The sequence below is a fragment of the Vulpes lagopus genome, chromosome 17 (assembly GCF_018345385.1).
Source record: "Vulpes lagopus strain Blue_001 chromosome 17, ASM1834538v1, whole genome shotgun sequence".
Classification (NCBI taxonomy): domain Eukaryota; kingdom Metazoa; phylum Chordata; class Mammalia; order Carnivora; family Canidae; genus Vulpes; species Vulpes lagopus.
The window spans coordinates 5,270,627-5,292,973 of record NC_054840.1 but is presented as its reverse complement, the minus strand read 5'-3'; the positions used below and the strand labels follow the sequence as shown (position 1 = coordinate 5,292,973).

General features: G+C 45.6%; 1 protein-coding gene and 1 long non-coding RNA gene across 2 annotated transcripts in view; one reads left to right on the top strand and one right to left on the bottom strand.

The window, feature by feature from the left end:
* NCEH1 (neutral cholesterol ester hydrolase 1) overlaps positions 1 to 20,671 on the bottom strand; it is a 41,981-nt gene extending 21,310 nt beyond the window's left edge. Inside the window, exon 1 of the mRNA XM_041731719.1 lies at positions 20,651 to 20,671. Coding sequence (XP_041587653.1) covers positions 20,651 to 20,656 — 6 coding nt within the window. The 5' untranslated portion in view covers positions 20,657 to 20,671. The remainder of the gene's footprint in view (positions 1 to 20,650) is intronic.
* On the top strand, positions 2,319 to 8,290 carry LOC121477433. Its single transcript, XR_005984229.1, has 4 exons — positions 2,319 to 2,620; positions 3,883 to 3,970; positions 7,139 to 7,197; positions 7,603 to 8,290. It is a non-coding gene; the product is annotated as an uncharacterized LOC121477433 (long non-coding RNA).
* Positions 20,672 to 22,347: the final 1,676 nt, after the last annotated feature.

The following is a 22,347-nucleotide window of genomic DNA, read 5'->3' as shown; positions in this document are numbered from 1 at the left end:
GGGGAATATACTGGGGAATATTGATTCCTGCCAGGACATGGCTAAGAATCCCTGCATTCACTGAGATTTCTAGAGTTCACACGTGCCCTCGTCAATATCGTTATCAATTAATAGAGAACACAGAGGATCCATTCCATTTCTCACAGAACAAGTAGCTTGACAGGCATGAAATAATGAAATATGAACAAAGCAATAGCAGGCTTCACTCCATTACTTCCCTGGACTATTTTTTTTTCCTTTAAGTTAAATGAAGACTATTGAATATTTAAGACAAATTATAGATGAGTTTCTTCAACTATAGGAAAGCTGTAAAACAGATGATTTGCCTTTACAAGACAGATTAGAGAAAATTGTTCATTTTATAGAAAGCCTACCTTGGGTTTCTTTTATGCACTGCATGCCCTGAGCGCACGCAGACTTGACTCAACTCGTCCATGCCGTTCCCCAAATACCTCTGCCCTGTTAAATTATGATCATTCGCACTAACAGAATTTCTGAACAGCTATCTGCATTGTTCACAATACTGCCAGGGTGGCGTGGGAGCAGAAGTGCTCATTCAAGAAGAGACAGTTCATATGGGAAAAACAGATAAGTGAATAAGAGTAAGGAAGGGTCCAAGAGGTGCTAAAATACAGTCATGCTAATGTTTGGAATTGTGTTGCTAAATTCGAGAATGAAAAATAATTGTCCTGCAGAAAATACCCAGATTATTTCAAAATGTGAAAGTGGTGACACACTCAAGCATGAATCTGTCACCAACCTTCTTACAATTTTTATTGTTAATGGTCGTTATCACTGTGTGAGTGCCCACAGTGCTAGGGTAGGGTAGTCTTATGTAGGATGGGCCGACATTTGCATGTGATATCACATGGCACGATAAAATTGTAACTATTATCTAACTTTTTTTCTCTGATATCTACTGTTTCCCTTAGCTCTTCTCACTGCACCCCTCCAATCTCAAGCTTTCTGTAGTTGTTACCTAAGGGATGGGATATGAGAACAAAGAGCAAAGAAACAGGATTGCCTTCATGCTTTTGACTTTCGAAGCCTATGTATCCTTTGGAGAGTTTTAAAAATAGATATTGATTTTGGAAGATCTCATGATGAATAAGAAGTCTCCTAGAATAGAAAATGATTCTCCAAACTAAGTAGTGGGAGATGGGAGGAGAAAGTGTTGGAGGTGAAATGAGGAACGTAGGACTTGAGATCTGAAATCCAATCAAAAGAGAACCCTGAGACACAGCAACCCCCAGATATGTCTGTGGAGTCTGAGAGCAGGAGATATAGGCCCCATGCCCAGACAGAACCTTGGAAGGAGGTAAAGACCTTAGGGAAGATTGGCTGCAAGGTGTATCTAAGAAGATGGGGTCACAAATGGCCTCTGAGAGTTCCTCAGGCTTCCACTGGTGCAGAAGCAGCTGAATGATTCCATATTCCAACGAAGGCATAAATGTGGCGAGGGCTGCACGAGTGTCTTGCGGATGGACGTGAGACTACCTTTCCATTAGCCTCGGCCCATTATATGCTCTCAAGGGTCCAAGGGAATAGAAGAGGGCATTAATGAATCTGAAGGGCTCTTATAAATTAGAACAAAGGATATTCCAGGGGAAATGTATAGAACTCAAACACCAAAGACCACATGGAACAACGATGTGAGCTAAGGATGGGTACCCAGATGGCCTCCCCCACTCATTATGCCTCAACATTGCATAAGACCCCCCTAAAACCTAAAAGTAAGCAGAAATTAGGGGGAATACTTCAATTATCGGACCCAAGTTCTCTCTTAAAAATGCATAGTCAAAATATAGATGAGGTTTTATTTCTTGCACCCTTAAGTTTGTGAAGTGGGATTTAGATCCACCTCAAAAAAACATTCTCGAATTAACAAAGTTTCCTGAAACCTCTTTAGAAGTAACTGGAAAATTCCAGCAGCACAAAGAAGCAGGCCAAGTTTTAAGGGCCCCACAGGTTGAGAACTGACCAATTATTGGCCAGCTGAAATACTCTAGGGCAGTGATATGGATCTTCAAAGCTTGCCCCCATAACCACTCCAGGATCTAGGGGAGAAATTCTGCTTGAGGAGGTGGAAGGGACAAAGGGTATTACATCAGAGTAGGACCAGACACAACAAAATAGATGGGCCGCTGGCTCCCTTCCCAGGTATGATGACCAAAGATCAAAGGACAAGCAAGAATCAAAGGAAGAGAGCAATAGAGAAGTAAGTTGTTATGTTTGTGAATGGGGTTGTTTTCTGTTCACTCATTCAACAGGGGAATTATGAAATCGATTCTGTGGGCAGGGAAGCCTACTCGGGAGGCAGAGACAATGTTCTGGAGCTTTGGAAAATAGAGGAGAACCAAGACTTGTAAATGAATAGCTGATGTGAGTTAGCCAAGCAATATAAGCAGCAAGGGAGATCTAGATAAAAGGTTGCATGAGCTCAGAGAAGGAAGAAATTACTTCTATCTGTTCTTCCTGGGATGAAATCCAGTAAGGCTTCCAGTAGCCTAAACTGTGGCTTAATGGAAGACGAAGCATGAGCAGCAAAGAAAAGGGTTGGAAACCAAGCTGTCAAAGTGTTGGGCAAGTGCTGTAATTCAGAAACCTGCAGGAAGAGCTGGTACGTAAGGGAAGTGAAGGCCGGGGGCGGACGGGCGTAAAAGGCTCCATCTGAGAGGCATGCCCAGCGCCAACGTCAGGAGCACAGACTCCAGACCTGGACTGCCTGAGTGAAAAGCCCGGCCGCCCCACTTACCAGTGGTGGGATCTTGGGCAAGTTACTAAACCTCTCTGTGTCTTGATTTCTCATCTACAAAACAGAAATCATGATACTAACGACTTCAACACATTCTTGTGAAGCTTAAAAAAGGTAAAAACACCTAGAACAGCACCTGGCACATACTAAGCCTTCTACGAGTTGGTTATTATTACTAATAACCCTGATCCAGTAGATCACTGAATGAAGACAGGTGAGCCCAGGGTCAGATTGTCCAGGGTTTCCAGGGAAGCTGAGACGATCATTTTCCCCGTTACGTACATTTGTTATCAGGACCACACTGATTCCCAAGTTCTGGAATTACTACGGATTAAAGAGATGTAAAAGAATTATCTTTTAAAAGGTTCATTTGCATGCTCGTGTCCCAGGGGGAGGGGAAAGCCATAGTACAGTGATACGGATGCATCAGTAACAGCCTGTGCTCAAATTTCAACATGAACCAACCACATTAAAATACTTAAAACATCTATTGTAACTGACTACCTGCTTCACTTCACATTTTCAAAATGATTCTCCAATTTTACCAGTGACAGCCATTTTACCTTGTCAAAGAGCTTTCAAATTCTCCTACCCAGATTCTGCTCTATTGAGCACCTATTACAGGGAAAAAAAAAATTGTGGAATATCTGCATGAAAATTACGGTCATATTTTTCAAACATTATAGAGTTTGAGTGTATTTTTAAACGCAGACTTTTTCTTATTGCCACACAAATTATATGACTCACACTTAGGTCCACTGTAGGGATCACATGTGATTCACTAATGCAGAAATGTTGTTCTACAAAAAACCCACAATGTCTGTGGCAAGAAGCTACCAAAGGGCAGATAACTATAATTCAAAAAGTATTAATTAGGCACCTACTATATGTAAACACTCTGCTACACGTTATAAGAAGGCAAAGGTGGGTGAGTAGTTAAGAATTTAAATCTTGTCTGAATCCCTCCCTTTCCCTCAAATTTCCATCTCTCCTTAAGCTTTCACAGTTCTCTGCACTTTCTCTAAGACTCTAACACCTCTGATTTTATTTTATTTTATTTTATTTTTTACTCCTCTGATTTTAAAGCCCTGATTCAGATTAATTTTGTTTTTATTTTTAATTTGCAGACAAAACAACACACGTCTGCAGGCCATATCTGGACTGAGGACCAACAGCTACAAGTTCTGATGTAGGGATAACCCTATCTGACTGAAGGTACAGCTGGAAAGATAGCGGCAGATTAATCCTCTTAAGTGTAGCCCCTCGTTGTCAACGGTGAAGCAGCAAAAATTCTTGGGATTTTTTTTTTTTTTTTAATGAGACTATACTTTGGGAAGGATTTCACCTGTGGTATATGTGACAGATTGGTGAGAGGAGAGACTGGAGGCAGGGGTAACAACTATAAGAATTTGGCAGTTGCCCAAAGGAGAGAAAAATGAAGGTCGGCCCCAGGAGAATACAGAGATCACTGAGGCAGAGTCGATGGGCCTTGGCAACTGCTCACAGAATGGAGGGATGGGATCAGGTGGGCAGTCGGGTGGGGTACCTGGAGAAAGAATTCAGAGATATCAGAAGGTCTTCACTTGGGGTATGAGAAACAGACAATATAGGCAGAATGGTCAGGGAAGGTAAGATAAGTTTCATTTCAGAATTATTCCATTTAAAATCAAGAGGTAGGGATCCCTGGGTGGCTCAGCGGTTTAGTGTCTGCCTTTGGCTCAGGGTGTGATCCTGGAGTCCTGGGATCAAGTCCCACATCAGGCTCCCTGTATGGAGTCTGCTTCTCCCTCTGCCTGTGTCTCTGCCTCTCCCTCTCTGTGTCTCTCATGAATAAATGAATAAAAACCTTTGAAAAAAAATAAAGTCAATAGGTAGATGGGTCGAAAAACGCAGACAGCAAATGTATAGTCAGAGATCCAATAAGGTCGGGCCTGGAGGAAGAAGTCAGAAGTAATTTTTAATAACCCAAGCAACACACAAGCATAAGAACATGCTAGATGTTCACAACAGATGATTATGATGGATGCAGAACCTCCAAGAGCAGAGATATGGTACCTTAAAGTGCAAAGGTGTGGGGCCCAGCCTAGAAGAGGAGACAGAGGCTGTCCAAAGAGGCTGCCTGGACACAGTGTCGGCTGGGGTTAAGTGTTAGTGAATGCCCAGGTGGCTGGAGAGGGAGAGGAGGGTGAGAAAAGGCAAGTGGATACTCGTGGTTGTGGGGCAGGTGTCCCACACTTCAGTCTTGTGCCCACCACCCACGCTTTGCTTCCAAAGTGATGCCAAGAGGTGGAAAGGCATCAAAGACTTCTTTCCTATTCCCATCTAGATTACAAGGATGAAAATATTCCTTCCCTTGCTGAGGGCTGGATCTCCATCTCAATCCGACTCTGATGAGAGGACGGGGCTGTCTAAGTAACATTCTAGAAGGCTCTGGGCCGCACAGTAAAGTCTGCCAGAGAGGGAAAGTCAGTTTGCTTAGGAAAACAGGAATCGTAAAGCTGAATAAAATAAAAGCTGAAACCTTGGGTACACCATCACTGCAAGCGGAGAGTGGGCAGGAGAGACAGAACCAATCTTTAAAAGATCTCTCCACCCTCCCTCCTCTAAAAAGAAGAAGAATGAATTATTAGCATGGCAAAACAAACAAACAAACAAACAAACAAAAAATAAACAAGAGACTGGGGAAGTTAAGGGGGAAGAAAGTTTCAAGAAAGAGCAAGTTGCTGAATGCCTATAGAGAGGCCAACTAGCTCATGAGTGTTGGCAGTGTGGTCGTGGGATCACTGGTGAACCTATTAAGGCCAGTTTAGTAAGACATATGGGACTGGGAGCCAGACTGCAATGGTTTGCAAAGTGAGTCAAAGTGAAGAAATCGAGATAGTGAAGGTAGAGAGACCTCTCACTGTAGAGGTTAGGAAAGCTGTGGGACACCAGGCTGAGGGAGAGTCAAGAAAACCCATTTTGTTTTGCTTTAGATGAGAGAGACTTGAGCCTGAATGTAGGGAAAGCGCCCGTGTACGAGGGGAGACAAAAGTGACACAGGAGAAAAGAAATGCCACGTGATTTGAGACCCTGGCGGAGGAAGAAAGGCTCTGGGAAAGATGGGAGGGCTGGACTTGGGGAGGCCGTAGCAGGTGAGCTCACTGTAGGCAGGGAAGGAAGCTGAGATGCGTCTCTAGAAGGTGACTTCTGTTGAGATCAGCTGTCTTTACCCTAAAGAACACGGGCGCTTTCAAAGCCTGCACCCTTTGAAGGCAACTCATTACAACGTGGCTCTCAGCCCCATATCTCTGACAAACTGACCTTATTAGGTTCACCAGTGACCCCCCGCCCCCCCGCCCCTGACAACACCAATGACCTACTTGGCCTCTCTGTGGGCATTTAACAATAATTTGCTCTTCCTTGAAACTCTCTTCCCCTTTCATTTCCCTACTATCTTGTCTTGTCTCTCTTGCCACACTAATTCATTATCTCCTTTGGGTTCTTTTACTGACTGTTTCTTCCCCTCCCGTCCACTGGGCCTTGAAGTGACAATGTTCTCCAAGGTTCCATTCTTTATTTTATTCAGCTTTATAATTCCTGTTTTCCCTAAGCAGGTCGATGTAACTATTTTGGCTCAATGTCCAGCATCGGGACGTGCTTAGCAGCAGCATATTAAATTAGATGGCCCTGACCTCTATCCATACGCTAATGACTTCTAAATTTCTATCTCCAGTCCCGGATCTATCATTCTTCAGCTCCAAGTCCGTATTTCCAATCATCTCCAGGATCTAGCCTATAAGCTCTTCAAAATCAACATGTTCTACTCGCCCTTCTCCACTTCCAACTCAGCAACTCAATTAAATTCTCCATTAATAATCTAACCACAAATCTAGCTTCCACGCTGGAGACCTTGATATCTTCTTCAGCTTCTCTCTTCTCTCACATGATATCCAATCATCAATTCATGGCAATTCCATCTGCCAACATTTTCTACTCAAAATGTTGCTCTACCTCTAGCCTCTACCCCAGTTCACACTGCTGCCTTCATTACATGCTCATTATTTCCCGTATTTGCCTAACTTGAATTCTAGATAACCCCCTTTTTTATTACCTGCTGTATACTGCTGTTAGAGAGCTTACCTTGAAAAGTCAATCACTTTACCTGGCTGTTTAAAAATGCCAACTAAAAATAAATAAATAAAAATAAATAAATAAATAAAAATGCCAACTAACTTCTAGTTTCCTACAGAGAAAAGTCTAAACTTGGTATGCTCTGATCCCGCTGTATGTGCCAACCGCATTTCTCACCACCCCCCACCCCCTTGTATTTTCTAGTTCTCTGGAGTCAAGTGTATTTGAGCATAAGTTGCGTAACTTTATTTTTATCCGCTACTCTCTTAGGCAATGCCCTTCGCTGATGTTCTGTACCAGGCCTGAACTTACAAATCAGTTGACATCAGGTCAGTAGCCTGAAATTGGCCGTGATGGGAACATTTACATAATAGAAATCAACAATAGCTTAAATCAGGGTCTCCCCACTTCCTGCCCCTCCCATCCCATGGACAGCACTCCACTACCTCTACGTCACTCCACTACGTCACCCCTCCTCTTTCCTTACTCATTCAGAGCATAGCAGATAGTGTTTTATGGTGTGGACTATGAGGTCAGCTGGCCAAGGCTCAATCCTAGTTCCGACACTTACTAATTGGGTGATTCTGAGCAATTCACCTCTGCCTGACTCAGTTTCTTTACCCATAAAATTGGAGAGATCATAATATCTACTTTATAGCGCTTTTTAAAGGATACCTGGCATAAAATTTAGAATGTAAGTGCTCATAATGTTACCTCTTTTTATGCCCTCATAGCATTTTCGTCTGCCATATAATGGAGTCTTGCTACATTAGCTGGGAAGAGCCAGGCTAAGTCACCAGCTGCATGTTCCTAAACCGAGTGATACACGACATCAAGGTAGCAGAGCTCTTTAACTGATACCAACCCCATCTTCGAGGCTTCCTCAGAAGAAAAAGCTGTGAAAAATCAGCTTTCATTATCCCTGCCTTGAAATTTGTTACCAAGGACAGAAAGGGTAAGGAAAAATCATTGAGAAGAAAGAGCACAGACTTTGCAGAGAGACAAGTTCTGGCTCTATCATTTATTAGCTACATGACCTACGCAAGCTTCCTAAGTTCTCTGGGCCCCAGTTTCTCAGATAAAAGAGGGAAAAACTGCACATGAGGGGTAAATCCACACTAATTGTTCTCTCTCTCTTTCCCGAGGTCCTGAATTGACAGAAGCTTTGCTCAGGCCTTTGGCAGATCCCCATCTGGTTAGGGATCCTTCCAACACCTGTCCTTCCTCTTATTTCCTTACTATTATCTTTGTAAAAAAAAAAAAAAATCTTTGGTCTCACACTCTGAGAGTAAGCACAGATCAAAAGGGTTCAGTTTGGGGACACCTGGTGGCTCAGCGGTTGAGCGTCTGCCTTCAGCCCAGGGTGTGACCCCGGGGTCCTGGGATCGAGTCCCGCATCGGGCTCCCTGCAGGGAGCCTGCTTCTCCCTCTACCTGTGGCTCTGTCTCTCTCTTTCTCTCTCTCTCTCTGTATTTCTCTTTCTCTGTGTCTCTCATGAATTAAAAAAAAAAAAAAAGTTCAGGTTGGGGCACAGTCGCACTCTCTCCATAGAGTAAAGTACCCGAGAGAATTATTATGGCAACCTGTGAAACACAAATATAATTATGTGAGAGTAGGATCCTCTGATGCGATTGCTCTATTACAAAATTTCAGATTGGTTTAGCCACATATCCAAGGATTTCAGGACAAGCTACAAAGCAGACCTGAGGATCAGCAAAGGTAACCTAGAACTGCGGGATGACCTTCACTTTGTTCTCCACTTGCACAGTTGCAATTCAATCTGGGGGAGCGCAAGGACAGGCTCATCTCTCTCCAGTTGCTAAAACTTTTTATTTTTTTACTATGACCCAGAAGACAAGTAGCTCGACATTGCCAAGGTGCTGGCTTAGCTCCAAACGCCGCCTGCGTTCTATCAGGGGACAGCAAGGGGCATGGTGGCTCCTATGTGCCGATACTTGCTCTCTGCCAGTCACTGTTCTCAGTGTTTGGGGGAGTCTCAGAACAAGCGCGGTCCAGGGAATCACCCAAGGTCACACAGGAAGACGTGGTGGGCTGGGTGTGAACCAAACATTCTGCTTCCAGAACTCTTAACCATCACCCTCAACTGACACTCAGGAGTCCATGTAGTTTCCAACCTGTATCATAAAACTGGAAGATTTTATACCTGGAATGAACATTTAGCCTCCCACATTCTACAAAGGGAAGCTCAGCCCTGGAAAGGAGAAGATACGTGACTCGCCCAGGATCAGCTGCTCCAGCACAGCCCAGCCTTGACCACTTGGCTCAAAGAGGCGCCCTCCATCTCCCCCTTTCCTCCAGCTCTTCCTCACCAGCATCTTTTTCTCTCTGGGAACCTCTTTCTGGGTCCTGTTCCCAGCTCACTCTTCTCCATACACACACCCAGGACAGTTGATACGAGACTTTAAAAAATTACTTGGGAGTTCTTTTTTTATTTACATTTCTGTTATCTATGAAGCAATAAGTAATTGTGATCTCCTTGGGACGGACGAGGTCTGAGTCTTGGGGATCAAATGTTATTTTCCGGTGCCCCACGTACAGCTGGTCATAAACAAATGTCCTTCGTGAGGCTCGTCGAGCTGCTAAAAGCCTCCCTTGACTGCCAGGACAAGAAGCATTTGTTTTCATCTGAGCGTTCCAAATAGCAGCTGACTAAAGACAGCACAAAAGAATTAAACTTCACAACAAAACCTCCCGGACTCCCTTCCGCTATATGACAATTCAGAGCTTGCCCACTCACGCCCCCTGCCTGGACTACGATAATCCAGAAGTTGGGGTTATCTGCTTTATGTAGAGTGTGGGAAGCAGCAGATTAGATGTGACCTTTGAAAACTGTTTCTTAACTGGCACATAAATCCAAAAAATAAAAAGCAAATGATTTTTACAGATGTCTGAAGGGCTAGATTCAGATGATGATTAGAACAAGACCCCTCTGAGTACATTCAGAATGTGATTATAATTAATCAATGCATGCTATATGAAACATGTAATAAATTATAAAAAATCATAGGACTCTTTTGTACAGTGCTTTCCGTGTGAACTTTCACCAGTTTGACTCTCAACAAGGGCCTGTGAAATAGGAAGAGCAGGTATTACATGCATTTTATGCTCATTTGAGGCTTAAAGAAGTTAAATGCCTTGTCCAGGATCATAAAGCTCAAAGTGACAAAGCGAGTACTGGAAGCCAAAAGCCCAATCGACCGACCCGTCACGCTCATGTCAATCCTCAGAGCTCAGATGAAAATCACTGACCGAACCATTATTTGAATCAGCAGAGCCTCTCCCGTCACACAGGTTTTGAACACCTAAGAGTGAAAGGTTTAAAATCAGCGTGGAGAAGGGAAGTAGGTCATGAAATGCATCCCAAACTCCACTCTGCCAGACGCATGTTTGCCAGCAGATCTGCTAGGCTGGTTCGCAGGACCAGTTTGCCAACTTAAACGGTGCCTAAGAAAACTAATAGTACAAAAGCTTCAGTGCAACCGGAATTTCTATAGCCGGCAGTTTCAAGTTCATGTAGTTTCGCCATTCCTTGGCGCATCGGTCCCAGAGGCTCAAGAAGGAAGGCACAGGCCATGGTGATGGAATCCGGAGTCCCTAAAAATGAAGGTTTTTACCTCTGCCCCAGGAGAGGCTTCTCATTTTAACAGACTCAGGAAACAGAATAAAAAATGTACTCCTTGGGGATCCCTGGGTGGCTCAGCGGTTTAGGGCCTCCCTTCGGCCCAGGGCGTGACCCTGGAGTCCCCGGATCGAGTCCCACGTCGGGCTCCCTGCATGGAGCCTGCTTCTCCCTCTGCCTGTGTCTCTGCCTCTCTCTCTCTCTGTCTCTGTGTCTCTCATGAATAAATAAATAAAATCTTTTAAAAAATGTACTCCTTACATTTAGTCAAGATCCACAATTACCACGAACAATCTAATGTGCTCAACAGCTAATATCTTAAGCTTAAATAAAAATTGTCTATACACCAGATAACTATATTGCCCTCCTGGGGTGAATCTGCAGGTTAGGCATCCCACTACATGGAAAAGGGTATGGGTCTATTTTTCATCCACTTGTTCAACAAACATCTGAATGTGTATTGTGTGCCAGACGCCAAGACTAGTAGAGCGATAAGGGGGAGTACAGGACAGGTTCCATCCTTAAGAAGCGGACACCGTATCAGGTGGATACACACAGTGCAAGGCAATAGTGTGACCAATACCAGGGATACATACGCAGGGAAGAGAAGTTTAACACTTTCTACCCAGAGGAGCTTTTAAGGTGTTCACGGCATTGGTGACATTAGAGCTGTGTCTCTAAGAGGCACAGGAGAAAAGGGGGCGAAGGGCATTCCAACAGCGGAGCAATAGGGTAACACACAAAGGTACAGAAGAGCAAGGCGTATTGGAAAGCTGGGATGGGCTCCTGTTCCGTGGCCCTAAGAAGAATGGGGTTGGCACTGCATTTTGAGGTACTGAAATAGCCTTAATTTGATGATTGTGCATTTGGTCTTTATGGTACTTTTTAAGAACATCTGTTCCCCACCCCCTCCTATCCGCAGGGAAGGCGAAGTATAGCTCCACTGACAGAGGTCGCTCCCAGCTGAAGAGACAAAAGGCCTTTGGGTCACCAATAGCTTAGCAAATTGTTCATTTTAAAAATCCACCTGTTTGGGGAAGGTTGTTAAGAACTAGTTATATCCCTTATCTCTGTTATCACATTGAGCAATCCTACAAGTTGTCTAAACCGAGGCTATTCCAAGGGTGGTCCACAGACCGGCAGCATCAGAATGTAAATTCTTGGGCTCCAACTCTGTGGAATTGGTATCTCTGGGGGTGGGACTTAGGAAGCTCGCCAGGGGGCTCTTTTTCGCCTTAAAGTTGAGAAATACTGGTCTAGTTCAAAGTATGAAACAGTATTTCATTAAACAAGTTTTGTTTGTTTGCTTTTTTAATGTCAGCTCGACACCCGAAGCAGGACTTGAACCCACAACCCTGAGACCAGGGTTGGTCCTGACTGAGCCCGCCAGGTGCCCCTAGACCGTCTTCTTGTCTTTGTAGGTAATAGCTGAGCAGGTGTGGGGGCACGTGGCCAAGTGCAGGGCTTGCAGGGCTTAGGGAGGCCGCGCAAAGGCCTTTAGGAGCCGCCGGCGCCCTCCGAATGATCCGCTCCGAATTCCCACTTATCGGTCCCGACACCTGCTCTGTTTAGTCCCCGCCCCGCCCCGCCCCGCCCCTGCTCCCGGAGAACCGACGGGCTCCGCCCAGACACCTTGGGGCTGGGCCCCTGGGCCCCCCAAACCCTGGGAGCAGGAACCCACCGCAGCCCTGGGCGAGCGCGGGCACCCAGGGGAGCAGGTGCCCCGAGGGGGGGCAGCAGGGAGGGGGGAGGGCGGCCCCGGGGCAAGGGGGCCGGCGGGGGCAGGGGCCAGGGCACAGGGGGTGGTTCTAGGGGGCAGGGGCGGGGGGGGGGAGGGGCGCCCAGGGCCGGGGCTGCAGGGGGCTGGGGGGGTGAGCAGGGGGCAGATGCTGGGGGACTGGGGCGCAGGGGGTGGTTCCAGGGGGCGGGGGGAGGGGCGCCCAGGGGCGGGGGTGCAGGGGGCTGGGGGGTGAGCAGGGGGCAGATGCTGGGGGACTGGGGCGCAGGGGGTGGTTCCAGGGGGCGGGGGGAGGGGCGCCCAGGGGCGGGGGTGCAGGGGGCTGGGGGGGGTGAGCAGGGGCAGATGCGGGTGGGGGGGGACCGGGGCGCAGGGGGTGGTTCCAGGGGCAGGTGCGGGGGAGGGGAGGGGGCGCCCAGGGGCCGGGGTGCAGGGGGCAGGGGCAGGGTCCTGGGGCAGAGGGCCGGGGCGCAGGGGCTGGTGCCGGGACGGGGGGTCCAGGGGCCGGGGCGCAGGGGCTGGGGCGCAGAGGCAGGGGCTGGAGCCAGGTGGCAGGTACCAGGGGTGGGGGGGGGAGGGGGCGGGGGGGGGGGGGGGGGGGAGGGAGAAGGGCCGGGGAGCAGTGGGTGGAGCCAGGGGGCAGGTGCGGGGGAGGGAGGGGGGCCCCGGGCGCAGGGGCAGGGGGTGGAGCCAGGGGGCAGATGCGCGGGGGTCAGGGGCGCAGGGGCAGGGGTGGGGGGCGGGGGGGCAGGCGCCGAGGCCGGGGCGCAGGGGCCCCACGGGGAGGAGAGGAGGCAGAGCTGAGGGGGCGGGTCCTGCCCTGCAGGGTCTCAAGACCCGGCAAAGAGAGGGCAGAAACTGAAAAGGACAAAGAACATGAAAAAAAAAAAAAAGCCCACGGAAATATTTAAAAAGATTGTTGGACTTTAAAATAACAATAAACAATATAACAATGTGATATGAACAATAAATATAATAGTAAAATAACAAGGTGACCTTATTCTGACACTGCTGAATTATACTAAACACAAGCAATCAGATCCTGGCCAGCCCCTTAGTTTCAAATTTGGTTTTCATTTTGAACACAATATACCCAAAGGTGTTAAAGAGGAGTTAAACTTGAGACTGTGTTTTTCGTGATCTCCTCTATGAGGATTGAAAATTGGGGCTTAATACCCAAAGGTGTTAAAGAGGAGTTAAACTTGAGACTGTGTTTTTCGTGATCTCCTCTATGAGGATTGAAAATTGGGGCTTATAGGGGCTCCTGGGTGGCTCAATCGGTTGGGTGTCTCCCTTCTGCTTGGGTAATGGTGCCCGGGTCCCAGGGCCCTGGGGTCCACCGATGTGGGGGGGCCTCCTGCATCTGGGTCCCTGCTGGGTGGGTCTGCTTCTCCCTCTCCCTCAGCCCCTCCTCTCTGCTTGTGCTCTCTCTCTCTCTCTCAAATAAATAAATACAATCTTTAAAAAAAAAAAAAAGGAAAAAAGAAAATTGGGGCTTATAAAAGTTGTCACGTAGGTAGGAAGTGAAGAATTTCATTTTGAAGCCACTGTGCTATCACACTACACATGGAACACCCAAGCCCAAACTGAACATTTCCTCAATGCTCAATTTTTCAGCTCTTTTAGCCCTGAAATTTCCTAATGCAGAGAAAGCACGGACTCAAGAAAACTGCTCTTGTTTGCAACCCAGAGACCATCACCTTCACCCTTCAGGAGAGAGGAGGCCTGTGTTGGCCATCAGGGCACTATTGTTAACGGGGTCAGGAAAACCACCAAATCCAGGAGTGTGCCCCGGCCTCCAGCTCAGAAGTAGAAAAGGTGTAAGTGTGTTCGCATTAGTTGTGCCTTCATCATCTTCCTATGTAAATATAAGATGGTACAGAAGTTAAGGATTTTGGGGAAGAATATATTTCATATAAAGGCAGTGAGTTCCTTTGTGGGTTCTGAATTGTGCGTGACCCAGCAATTTATGAAGAACTGTAAGGTTATTTACCACTGTGATGTTAATAAAATCTAGTCTGAGCAAATATTTTCCTCCTCTCATGCAGCACAGTAGACAAATAAGGTGAGTGAGCATATTTTCTTTCTGGTAAAACTTTGCTGAAAGTTACCATTTTATCATTCTTTGAACTTAAAATGAATAGAATCATTAAAAACGAATGAGGGAGTTAACGTTTGCACAGGCAAAAGGTCTTTGTTGGAAGCTCGATACACAGCCGCACAGGTCATAAGGATAATAATGATGCATTTGTTCACAGTTTCATCCTCCGCACTCAGTACACTGGCTGGCAGAGAGCGTGTGTGCAACAAACACTTGTGGGATGAATGAGTGTGCGGAATCACGCTTAAAAGTATACGTTTCACGCTTGAAAATGAAATGCTTCCCATACATCCGAGACTCTTTACCGAGACATGTACTACTGTGTCTTGCAATCTTCAAATTACTAAAACTTATTTCCCCTCAGTAAACACCCAAGAAAGTCAAATCTAGAAAATATCACAAGACTACACACAAAATTGGAAACTGTTCAGCAGGGTGCAATACCCAGGTACTCTTATTAACCAAAAAACCTATACATCTGGGGAAGCTAATCCATTAAATCAACTTGTTAGAGCAGTTAATGATAATTCAGTTGAGATGTCTGCGGGCTTTGAGTGGGAAATTAAGCCATGTTACCCTAAGAAACCAACCAAATACCTTCTAGTCCGTGTGCAATGTTATAGGGAAATCCCAGTAGCTGGAACCCACAGTTTCACAGAGTCCCATTAAAGATTTATCCTCCAGGAGCTTGTAACATACCTCTCGTGACCTAATTCTCTATAATCTAGGTCTCAGCCCTCTTTTGCTCGTACATCTTTCCTCACCAATCCCTTTCTGAAGGACTCAATCCTTACTATCTTAAATGAGATGCAAATAAAAGTACAAATTTAAAACCTAAAAGGGCCTACCTATATAGTCTCTCTTCTTTGAACACTCGGGAAACTGATGCCCAGAGAGGTGAGCTGAGAAACTGCCAGTCATCCAGCTACTGAAATGTTTGAACTAGACCCCCCAGGTCAGCGGACCTGCCTATTGATTTTTTTTTAATTTTTTTTTAATTTTTATTTATTTATGATAGTCACAGAGAGAGAGAGAGAGAGAGAGAGAGAGAGAGAGAGAGGCAGAGACATAGGTAGAGGGAGAAGCAGGCTCCATGCACCGGGAGCCGGATGTGGGATTCGATCCCGGGTCTCCAGGATCGCGCCCTGGGCCAAAGGCAAGCGCCAAACCACTGCGCCACCCAGGGATCCCTGCCTATTGATTTTTTTTCCCTACATCTCTGTTGAAAAAAGAAGTTCCATTGATCTCAGAAAGCTTCTGAGACACTAAAATTGCTTAACTCTAGGCTTATTTTTTTGCTATCATTCTACCCTCCACTTTACTGTTCCACCTGCCCCCCAGAGCAAGAGCTGGAGCATCCAGGTTTCAACAGCATCTCCCTAAATCCTCACCATCTGCAATCTCTTTAGCAGTGTCCGGTGACCTGATCCCCTCTCTGACATCTCTGGCTTCCCTACTTAGTATTAGAACGGTAGAGCTGAAAGGAAAACTGCTAGCGCCTTCTCCCGAGCTACGTTCTAGAAAACAGCACCTCGAGGAGAGAATTTTGCCAAGAGAGCAAAGAATGAAGGATCCTGTGATGCTGTGATTAAATAGCCTTGGGGGACACTACATGTCAGTTCTTCTCTCAGAGATTTACAACGCACGACGGCTTTTTAAGACAAGCCCCTGAAGTAGATGAGAAATTTATTGAACCCTGCTTACTCTTTAACCTCCGGACAACTATTCACCTCCCTCAAAAGTGGTTTGGGGCGGCCTTACCTAGTCCAGCCCTGTTGTTTTACAAATCAAAACTGCATTTGGATGGTTTACCAGGATCTCCCTCTATTTGGGGACCAGAACCAGGGCTCCAATCCAGCTGAGTCCCAGGCAGGGCCTACTCTCTAAGAATTATTCTAAGTATTATTTCTCCTCTGCTGGATCCAATTCTTTCTGGTCTTCAGGATGTCTAGCAGCCAACCCTCTGCTGGGGATAGACTACAAATGTTCACATGGTCTTTCTATGGGGGAAGGTGAGAAGGGTGGACGTTTGATCTTATTTCAGCTTGATCCCACATCTAATTAGAACATAGGACCGTGCTGGGTTTCCTCAAGTTAGCCAACTTCTATGCAACATTGAACACTGTAGAACGTAAGTCTTAAACTCATGTCTTCAGGGCCAGAGTGGCTAATGCAAGTGGGTAAAATAGGCTGTAATACTTCAGGGAATGGGAGGCTTGTGGCAAACTGGAAAAACAAGGCTTGGAGTAAGGAAGAAGCTTCCCCTGGGTGATTGTGTGATACGGAAATTCTGGCCTACTGTTGCCAGATGATCCAATTTTTGAAGAGAAGCAGGCAGCTCAGATTATTGTGTGACATATTCTGAATATTAGGTGTTGGTAATGAATTTAAAAATGCTTAATAGGGTTGCCTGGGTGGCTCAGTGGTTGGGCACCTGCCTTCGGTTCAGGTCGTGATCCCAGGATCCGGGATCGAGTCCCACATCAGGCTCCCTGCATGGAGCCTGCTTCTCTCTTTGCCTGTGTCTCTGCCTCTCTCTCTCTCTCAGTCTATGTCTCTCATGAATAAATAAATAAATCTTTAAAAAAAATGTTTAATATACAGGGGTGTCTGGCTGGCTCAGCTGGAAGAGCATGCAACTCTTCAACTTGGGGTCGTGGGTTTGAGCCCGACATTGGGTGTAGAGATGACTTAAATAAATACACTTAAAAAATAATAATGTTTAATATACAATGTGGGCCAAAAATAACATATCTGCGGGTTAGTCTGTGGTTCTCAAGTTGGTGGTCTGAAAGTCAGGATGCATTTTTTTCATACAATCAATATGCCTAATTGACAGTGCTCTAACCCCAAATCTGGATAATAATAAATGAAACCAAGACATAAAATTGGAAATATTTGATTGTGGGTCTTGTTTATTCTGCATCTTAGATTACGATGATGGATAGAAGCAGTTTAGAAAGCAATGACAAGGAACGTGGGAATTATGGAAAACCTGAGGGGGACTTATGGGTTCTCTCAAGGACTGCAGAAGTTCATGAACTTATTTCTTTTTTAAAATGTCTATTCCTTTCAAAGCAAAAAAAATAAAATAAAAATTTTTTTCCCTTCAAAACACACAGATTTCCTTATCCTTAATTTGAATGTAGTCTTCTTGTCTGAGGTAATTATGGTCATTCTTGGGGGATTACAAAAGAAATGGGGGAGGCACCTAGGTGGCTCAGTGTTAAGTGTCTGCCTTCAGCTCAGATTGTGGTCCCAGAAACCCAGAGTCGAGTCCTGCATTGGGCTCCCTGCATGGAGCCTGCTTCTCCCTCTGCCTGTGTCTCTGCCTCTCTCTCTCTGTGTGTCTCTCATGAATAAATGGATAAAATCTTTAAAAAAAAATGAAAAAGAAATGGGGGATGAAGATTAATTTTTTTCTGATTTAATAAACTGGGTTGGAGTTGGAAGACAAAAGGGAAATAAGTTTTTTTAAAGATGTACTTATTTGAGAGAGAGAGAGAGAGCATGTGTGCATGCATGTCTGCGTGCACACATAAGTGGGGGGGACGGGGAGAGGCAGAGAATCTCAAGCAGACTCCCCATTGCGCTCAGAGCCCAACTGGGGGCTTGATCCCCCAACCCATGAATGTGGTCATGACCTGGGCCGAAACCAGGACTTGGATGCTTAACCAACTGAGCCACCCAAGTGTCCCACCACTCCTTTTTCCCCCAAAAGAACATGTTAAAGAGAATATAATACAATGTGATGTAGTATAAGTATGAAAGAAAGTCTAAGCGGCCTAAATACTGCCTCCTTCACCAGCACTCCCCAAGGATGCCAGGGAGTGGGCTATTTATAACTGTTAGAATGACAGGTGCCCAGTACTATGCTAAGGGTCACTGGTCCTCCTTCTTGAGGTTGACAGATGTGTTAAACACCTGAAGGTACTCTGGACACACAGGGCCCTACAATACAAGCAGGGGTGGGAGCTGACAATCCTTTCACATAAACTGAAAACCAAAGCAACTCCCCGAGCATGAAAAAGACTCGACCCTTGCAAAGAAGGAGGGAGTTCACATGTATATGATCCAACATGTCAACCAGGGACTAACGTATTGTTTTGAAACTGCTTTCAGAGACTTTGGTTCACTCCTTTGTATACTTTTTTTTTTAAGATTTTATTTATTCATGTGACAGAGAGAGGGGGGAGGGGAGAGGCAGAGACACAGGCAGAGAGGCAGAGGGAGAATCAGGCTCCATGCAGGGAGCCCCACGTGGGACTCGAGCCTGGGTCTCCAGGATCAGGCCCTGGGCTGAAGGCGGCGCTAAACCACTGAGCCACCCGGGCTGCCCCTTTTGTATACTCTTAATGAAGACAAATCTTCTTTCCCAGAGGTTGAACCTAATTTCTGGAAAAGTCAGAGTCCCCCTAAATAACAAGGTGTGTAATCAAGCTGAGGATTGCCCTTTGTTCATAAACAAGGTGAGACTATAACTCAATGAGACTGATGCTCACGCATACCTCAGGGAATGGCCGGGAATCACATTCCTGTCGAAATGTTCCAGACATGTTCCGAGTACTAGCTAGCGATGGTGTCACCAGTACATTAAACTTAGAGGAGGACACTTGGAGGAACAGGCACTCTGTGAACAAGCCCCTATTTTCCTTTGCAGGGTAGTGTAGAAAACATCAACGATTTCCAAAGAAATTACAGTTAAATAAGGCATCCATATAAGCTGTTAAGTTTTTAAAAGTCAATTCAAGGGGCTCCTGGGTGGCTCAGTGGTTGAGCATCTGCCTCTGGCTCAGGTCATGACCCTGAGCCTGGGATCGAGTCCCATATCGACCTCCCCACAGGAAGCCTGCTTCTCCCTCCGCCTGTGTCTCTGCCTCCCTGTGTGTCTCTCATGAATAAATAAATAAAATCTTAAAAAAAAAAAAAAAAGTTAATTGCCATTGACCCTTGAACAATGCGGGAGTTAGAAGCACCAAACCATCAGCATGGTCAGAAATCTGCCTGTAACTTCTGACTCCTCCCAATCTTAACTATGAATAGCCTACTGGTGACCAGAAGACCTACCAATAATGGTTGATTAACACCTATTTCCTATGTTGTATGTCTTATAGACTGTATTCTTACAATAAAGTGAGCTAGAAGAAAGAAAATGTGATTAAGAAAACCATAAGGAAGAAAAAAAATACATTTAGAGTACTGTAGTGAAAAATAAATCCATGTGCAAGTAGACCTGCACAGTTCCAACCTGTGTTGTCCAATGGTCCGCTCACTGCACCGTAGTTCATGTTGGGAAGGGTATAAAACAACTGGCATTCTCTCACACTGCTATGATCCGTTTATAGGAAAATAACTTGGCAATCAGAAACAAGAACTGTAAAAAATATTTATACCCTTTGATATGCTAGTTCTAATTTGGGGTGATCACTTAAGGAAAAACTCTAAAAACAAAATGATTATATACTCAGCTATGGTCACTGCAGCATTATTTCTTTCCTTTTGTTTTTTAAAGATTTTATTCATGAGAGACACACAGAGAGAGGCAGAGACACAGGCAGAGGGAGAAGCAGGCTCCATGCAGGGAGCCCAACGTGGGACTCGATCCCAGGACTCCAGGGTCACGCCCTGGGCCAAAGGCAGGTGCTCAACCACTGAGCCCCCCAGGCTGCCCACAGCAACATTATTTCTAATCACAGTAACTAGTCTAAGTATTTGATAAAGGGAAATAGCTTAAAAATGGCACATGCTCTTGGATACATCCATTCCAGAGGGAAGGGAATACCATACAGGTATAATCTGGCAAATCCTTCTGGTAAATCATCAGTAAAAGAAGTTGTGCATAGAACTGTGTGTATAGTGTGACAGCGTCTAACAAAAGCCATTAATACGCAACCAGAGACTGGAAGGAAACAGAACAAAGAGCAAACGGTGGCTGCGTGTAGGTGAGGCTGTAGTTGAGTTGTTCTATTTTCTACGTTTTCTACAGCATGATCATACACTTCTTCTGGCATAAAAAATAATAATTCAATCCTCTCATGTGCTCAAGGAATTAGGTTTCTATGGGAAAACATTTTAAAGCAGCTGTGACAGCCAGAGACTATACAACTTAGAACATACTCCAGCCTCTGGTAACCACCTACTATACAAACACACCTCTTACCTACTCCTAGTCCTACACACTACTTCCCTGTACACACCTGCGCCTGCACAACCTGTCTTGCCCGCGCAGTATATACCTTCCCCAAGGGTACAGAAGGCTGAACGTCTGTTATTGGGATTTCTCCTTTTCACAACCAAACTCACGTTCATCCTTTAGGGTCCATCGCAAATGCCCTCCCCTCTGGAACACCCTGGCCCGCTCACTCCGCAGTCACTCCTGCCTCCGCCCTCTCTAGTCCTTGGATAAAGCTTCTGCTTCTGATACTTGTGGAAATGGAGAGTAATCATGTAACATCCACCTCCTTCACTTTTATTCCCCTGGGGCTGGCATAGGCCTGGTATGGCCTGGTACAGTAACCAGCGCTCACCCTAGTTGGGGATGGATTAACACAGTGTAGACGAGGTTTCCTTTCATCCTCACTTCTAAGTCCGTTGCTTTCTCAAAAAAAAAAGCAGCTTACCCCTGATTCATTTTTCTACTTGGTCTCTTCATGAACAGGAATGGGAATCCAGGGCAAAAGCCAGCACATCTTGCTGGGTGCTGCGTGTGATGAGTCACTGAACTCTACTCCTGAAACCAGTAGCGCCCTGCACGTCCACTAACTCGAACTGAAATAAAAACTTGAAAGAAAAACAAAACAAAAAAGACAAAAGCCAGCACTTATCACTGCTGGTCCTGTTAATGATGCCTAATTCGAGAAGTGGGACGGACAAGGCATCAAACTTCCAGTCAGGACATTTCCACCACTGTCTTTACAGTAAAAGCTGTCCAGGGACTTGGGGTCAGTCACCATTCATTCACTCAGCAAATATGTGAGTATTCACTCCACGCCAGGTACTTTTTAGGAGTCGGGTACAGGGTGGTGAAGCCCACAGACACACTCCCTCCCCCCACAGGGCCGCCAGCCTGGCAAGGAAGACACAGTGACTTGGGAGCCCAATGACTTAGGAGCGATGAAACAGACGATTCCTGATAGTGCATGTCCTCTGGAGGGAAAGAACAGGTGGAGGGTGAGCCGACGTGGTCAACACTAGAGGTCTCTAACCATAGACCAACCCTCTGAGCAGCACCAGGAAGCTTCTGTCTCAAGTAAGGCACCGCAGCTCTCAAGAACTGCACAGTTTGTTTCAAACTTTAAACAAAGAATGACTTTTCTGAAGCAGTGCTCTGGGGACACAATGGGAAAGACTGACTTAAGTTTTTTGTTTAAGACAAAAAAAAAAAAAGCCCTACTAAATCCAAATAACAGTGGCAAAATACATTGTTTTCTCTCAAATTATATATTTGGCCACCAAAATTTAAGTGCTATCCTACAGGTTTGTAACAGAACCTAAATTTTTTTTTTTACTATTTTTTATTTTTTTAATTTTTTTAAAGATTGTATTTATTTATTCATGAGAGGTACAGAGAGACAGAGAGAGGCAGAGACACAGGCAGAGGGAGAAGCAGGCTCCATGCAGGGAGCCCGATGTGGGATTCGATCCCGGGTCTCCAGGATCACGCCCTGGGCCAAAGGCAGGCGCTAAACCGCTGAGCCCCGCCAGGGATCCCACAGAATATTTTTAATAAGCAGTTTAAAGCTTTATCTCACCAAGTAGTACTTTTTCTTGATAAACCATACTCTTGCATGTTTTCATATTTTTATTATTAGCTTACCTAGAGTTAGTATAATTAAAACAGTGAAATGTATCTTAACACAAGCCTGGGACTAGTTCTACCCACGGTTCAGTTACATAAAGACCTTCTTATACCTTTCAGAGTCTCAGTAGAAGTAGTTCCCGGTGGGTGTCATGCTGCCCCACCTCAAATGGAACTCAGAAGCTCCCCACCTGCTGTTTTC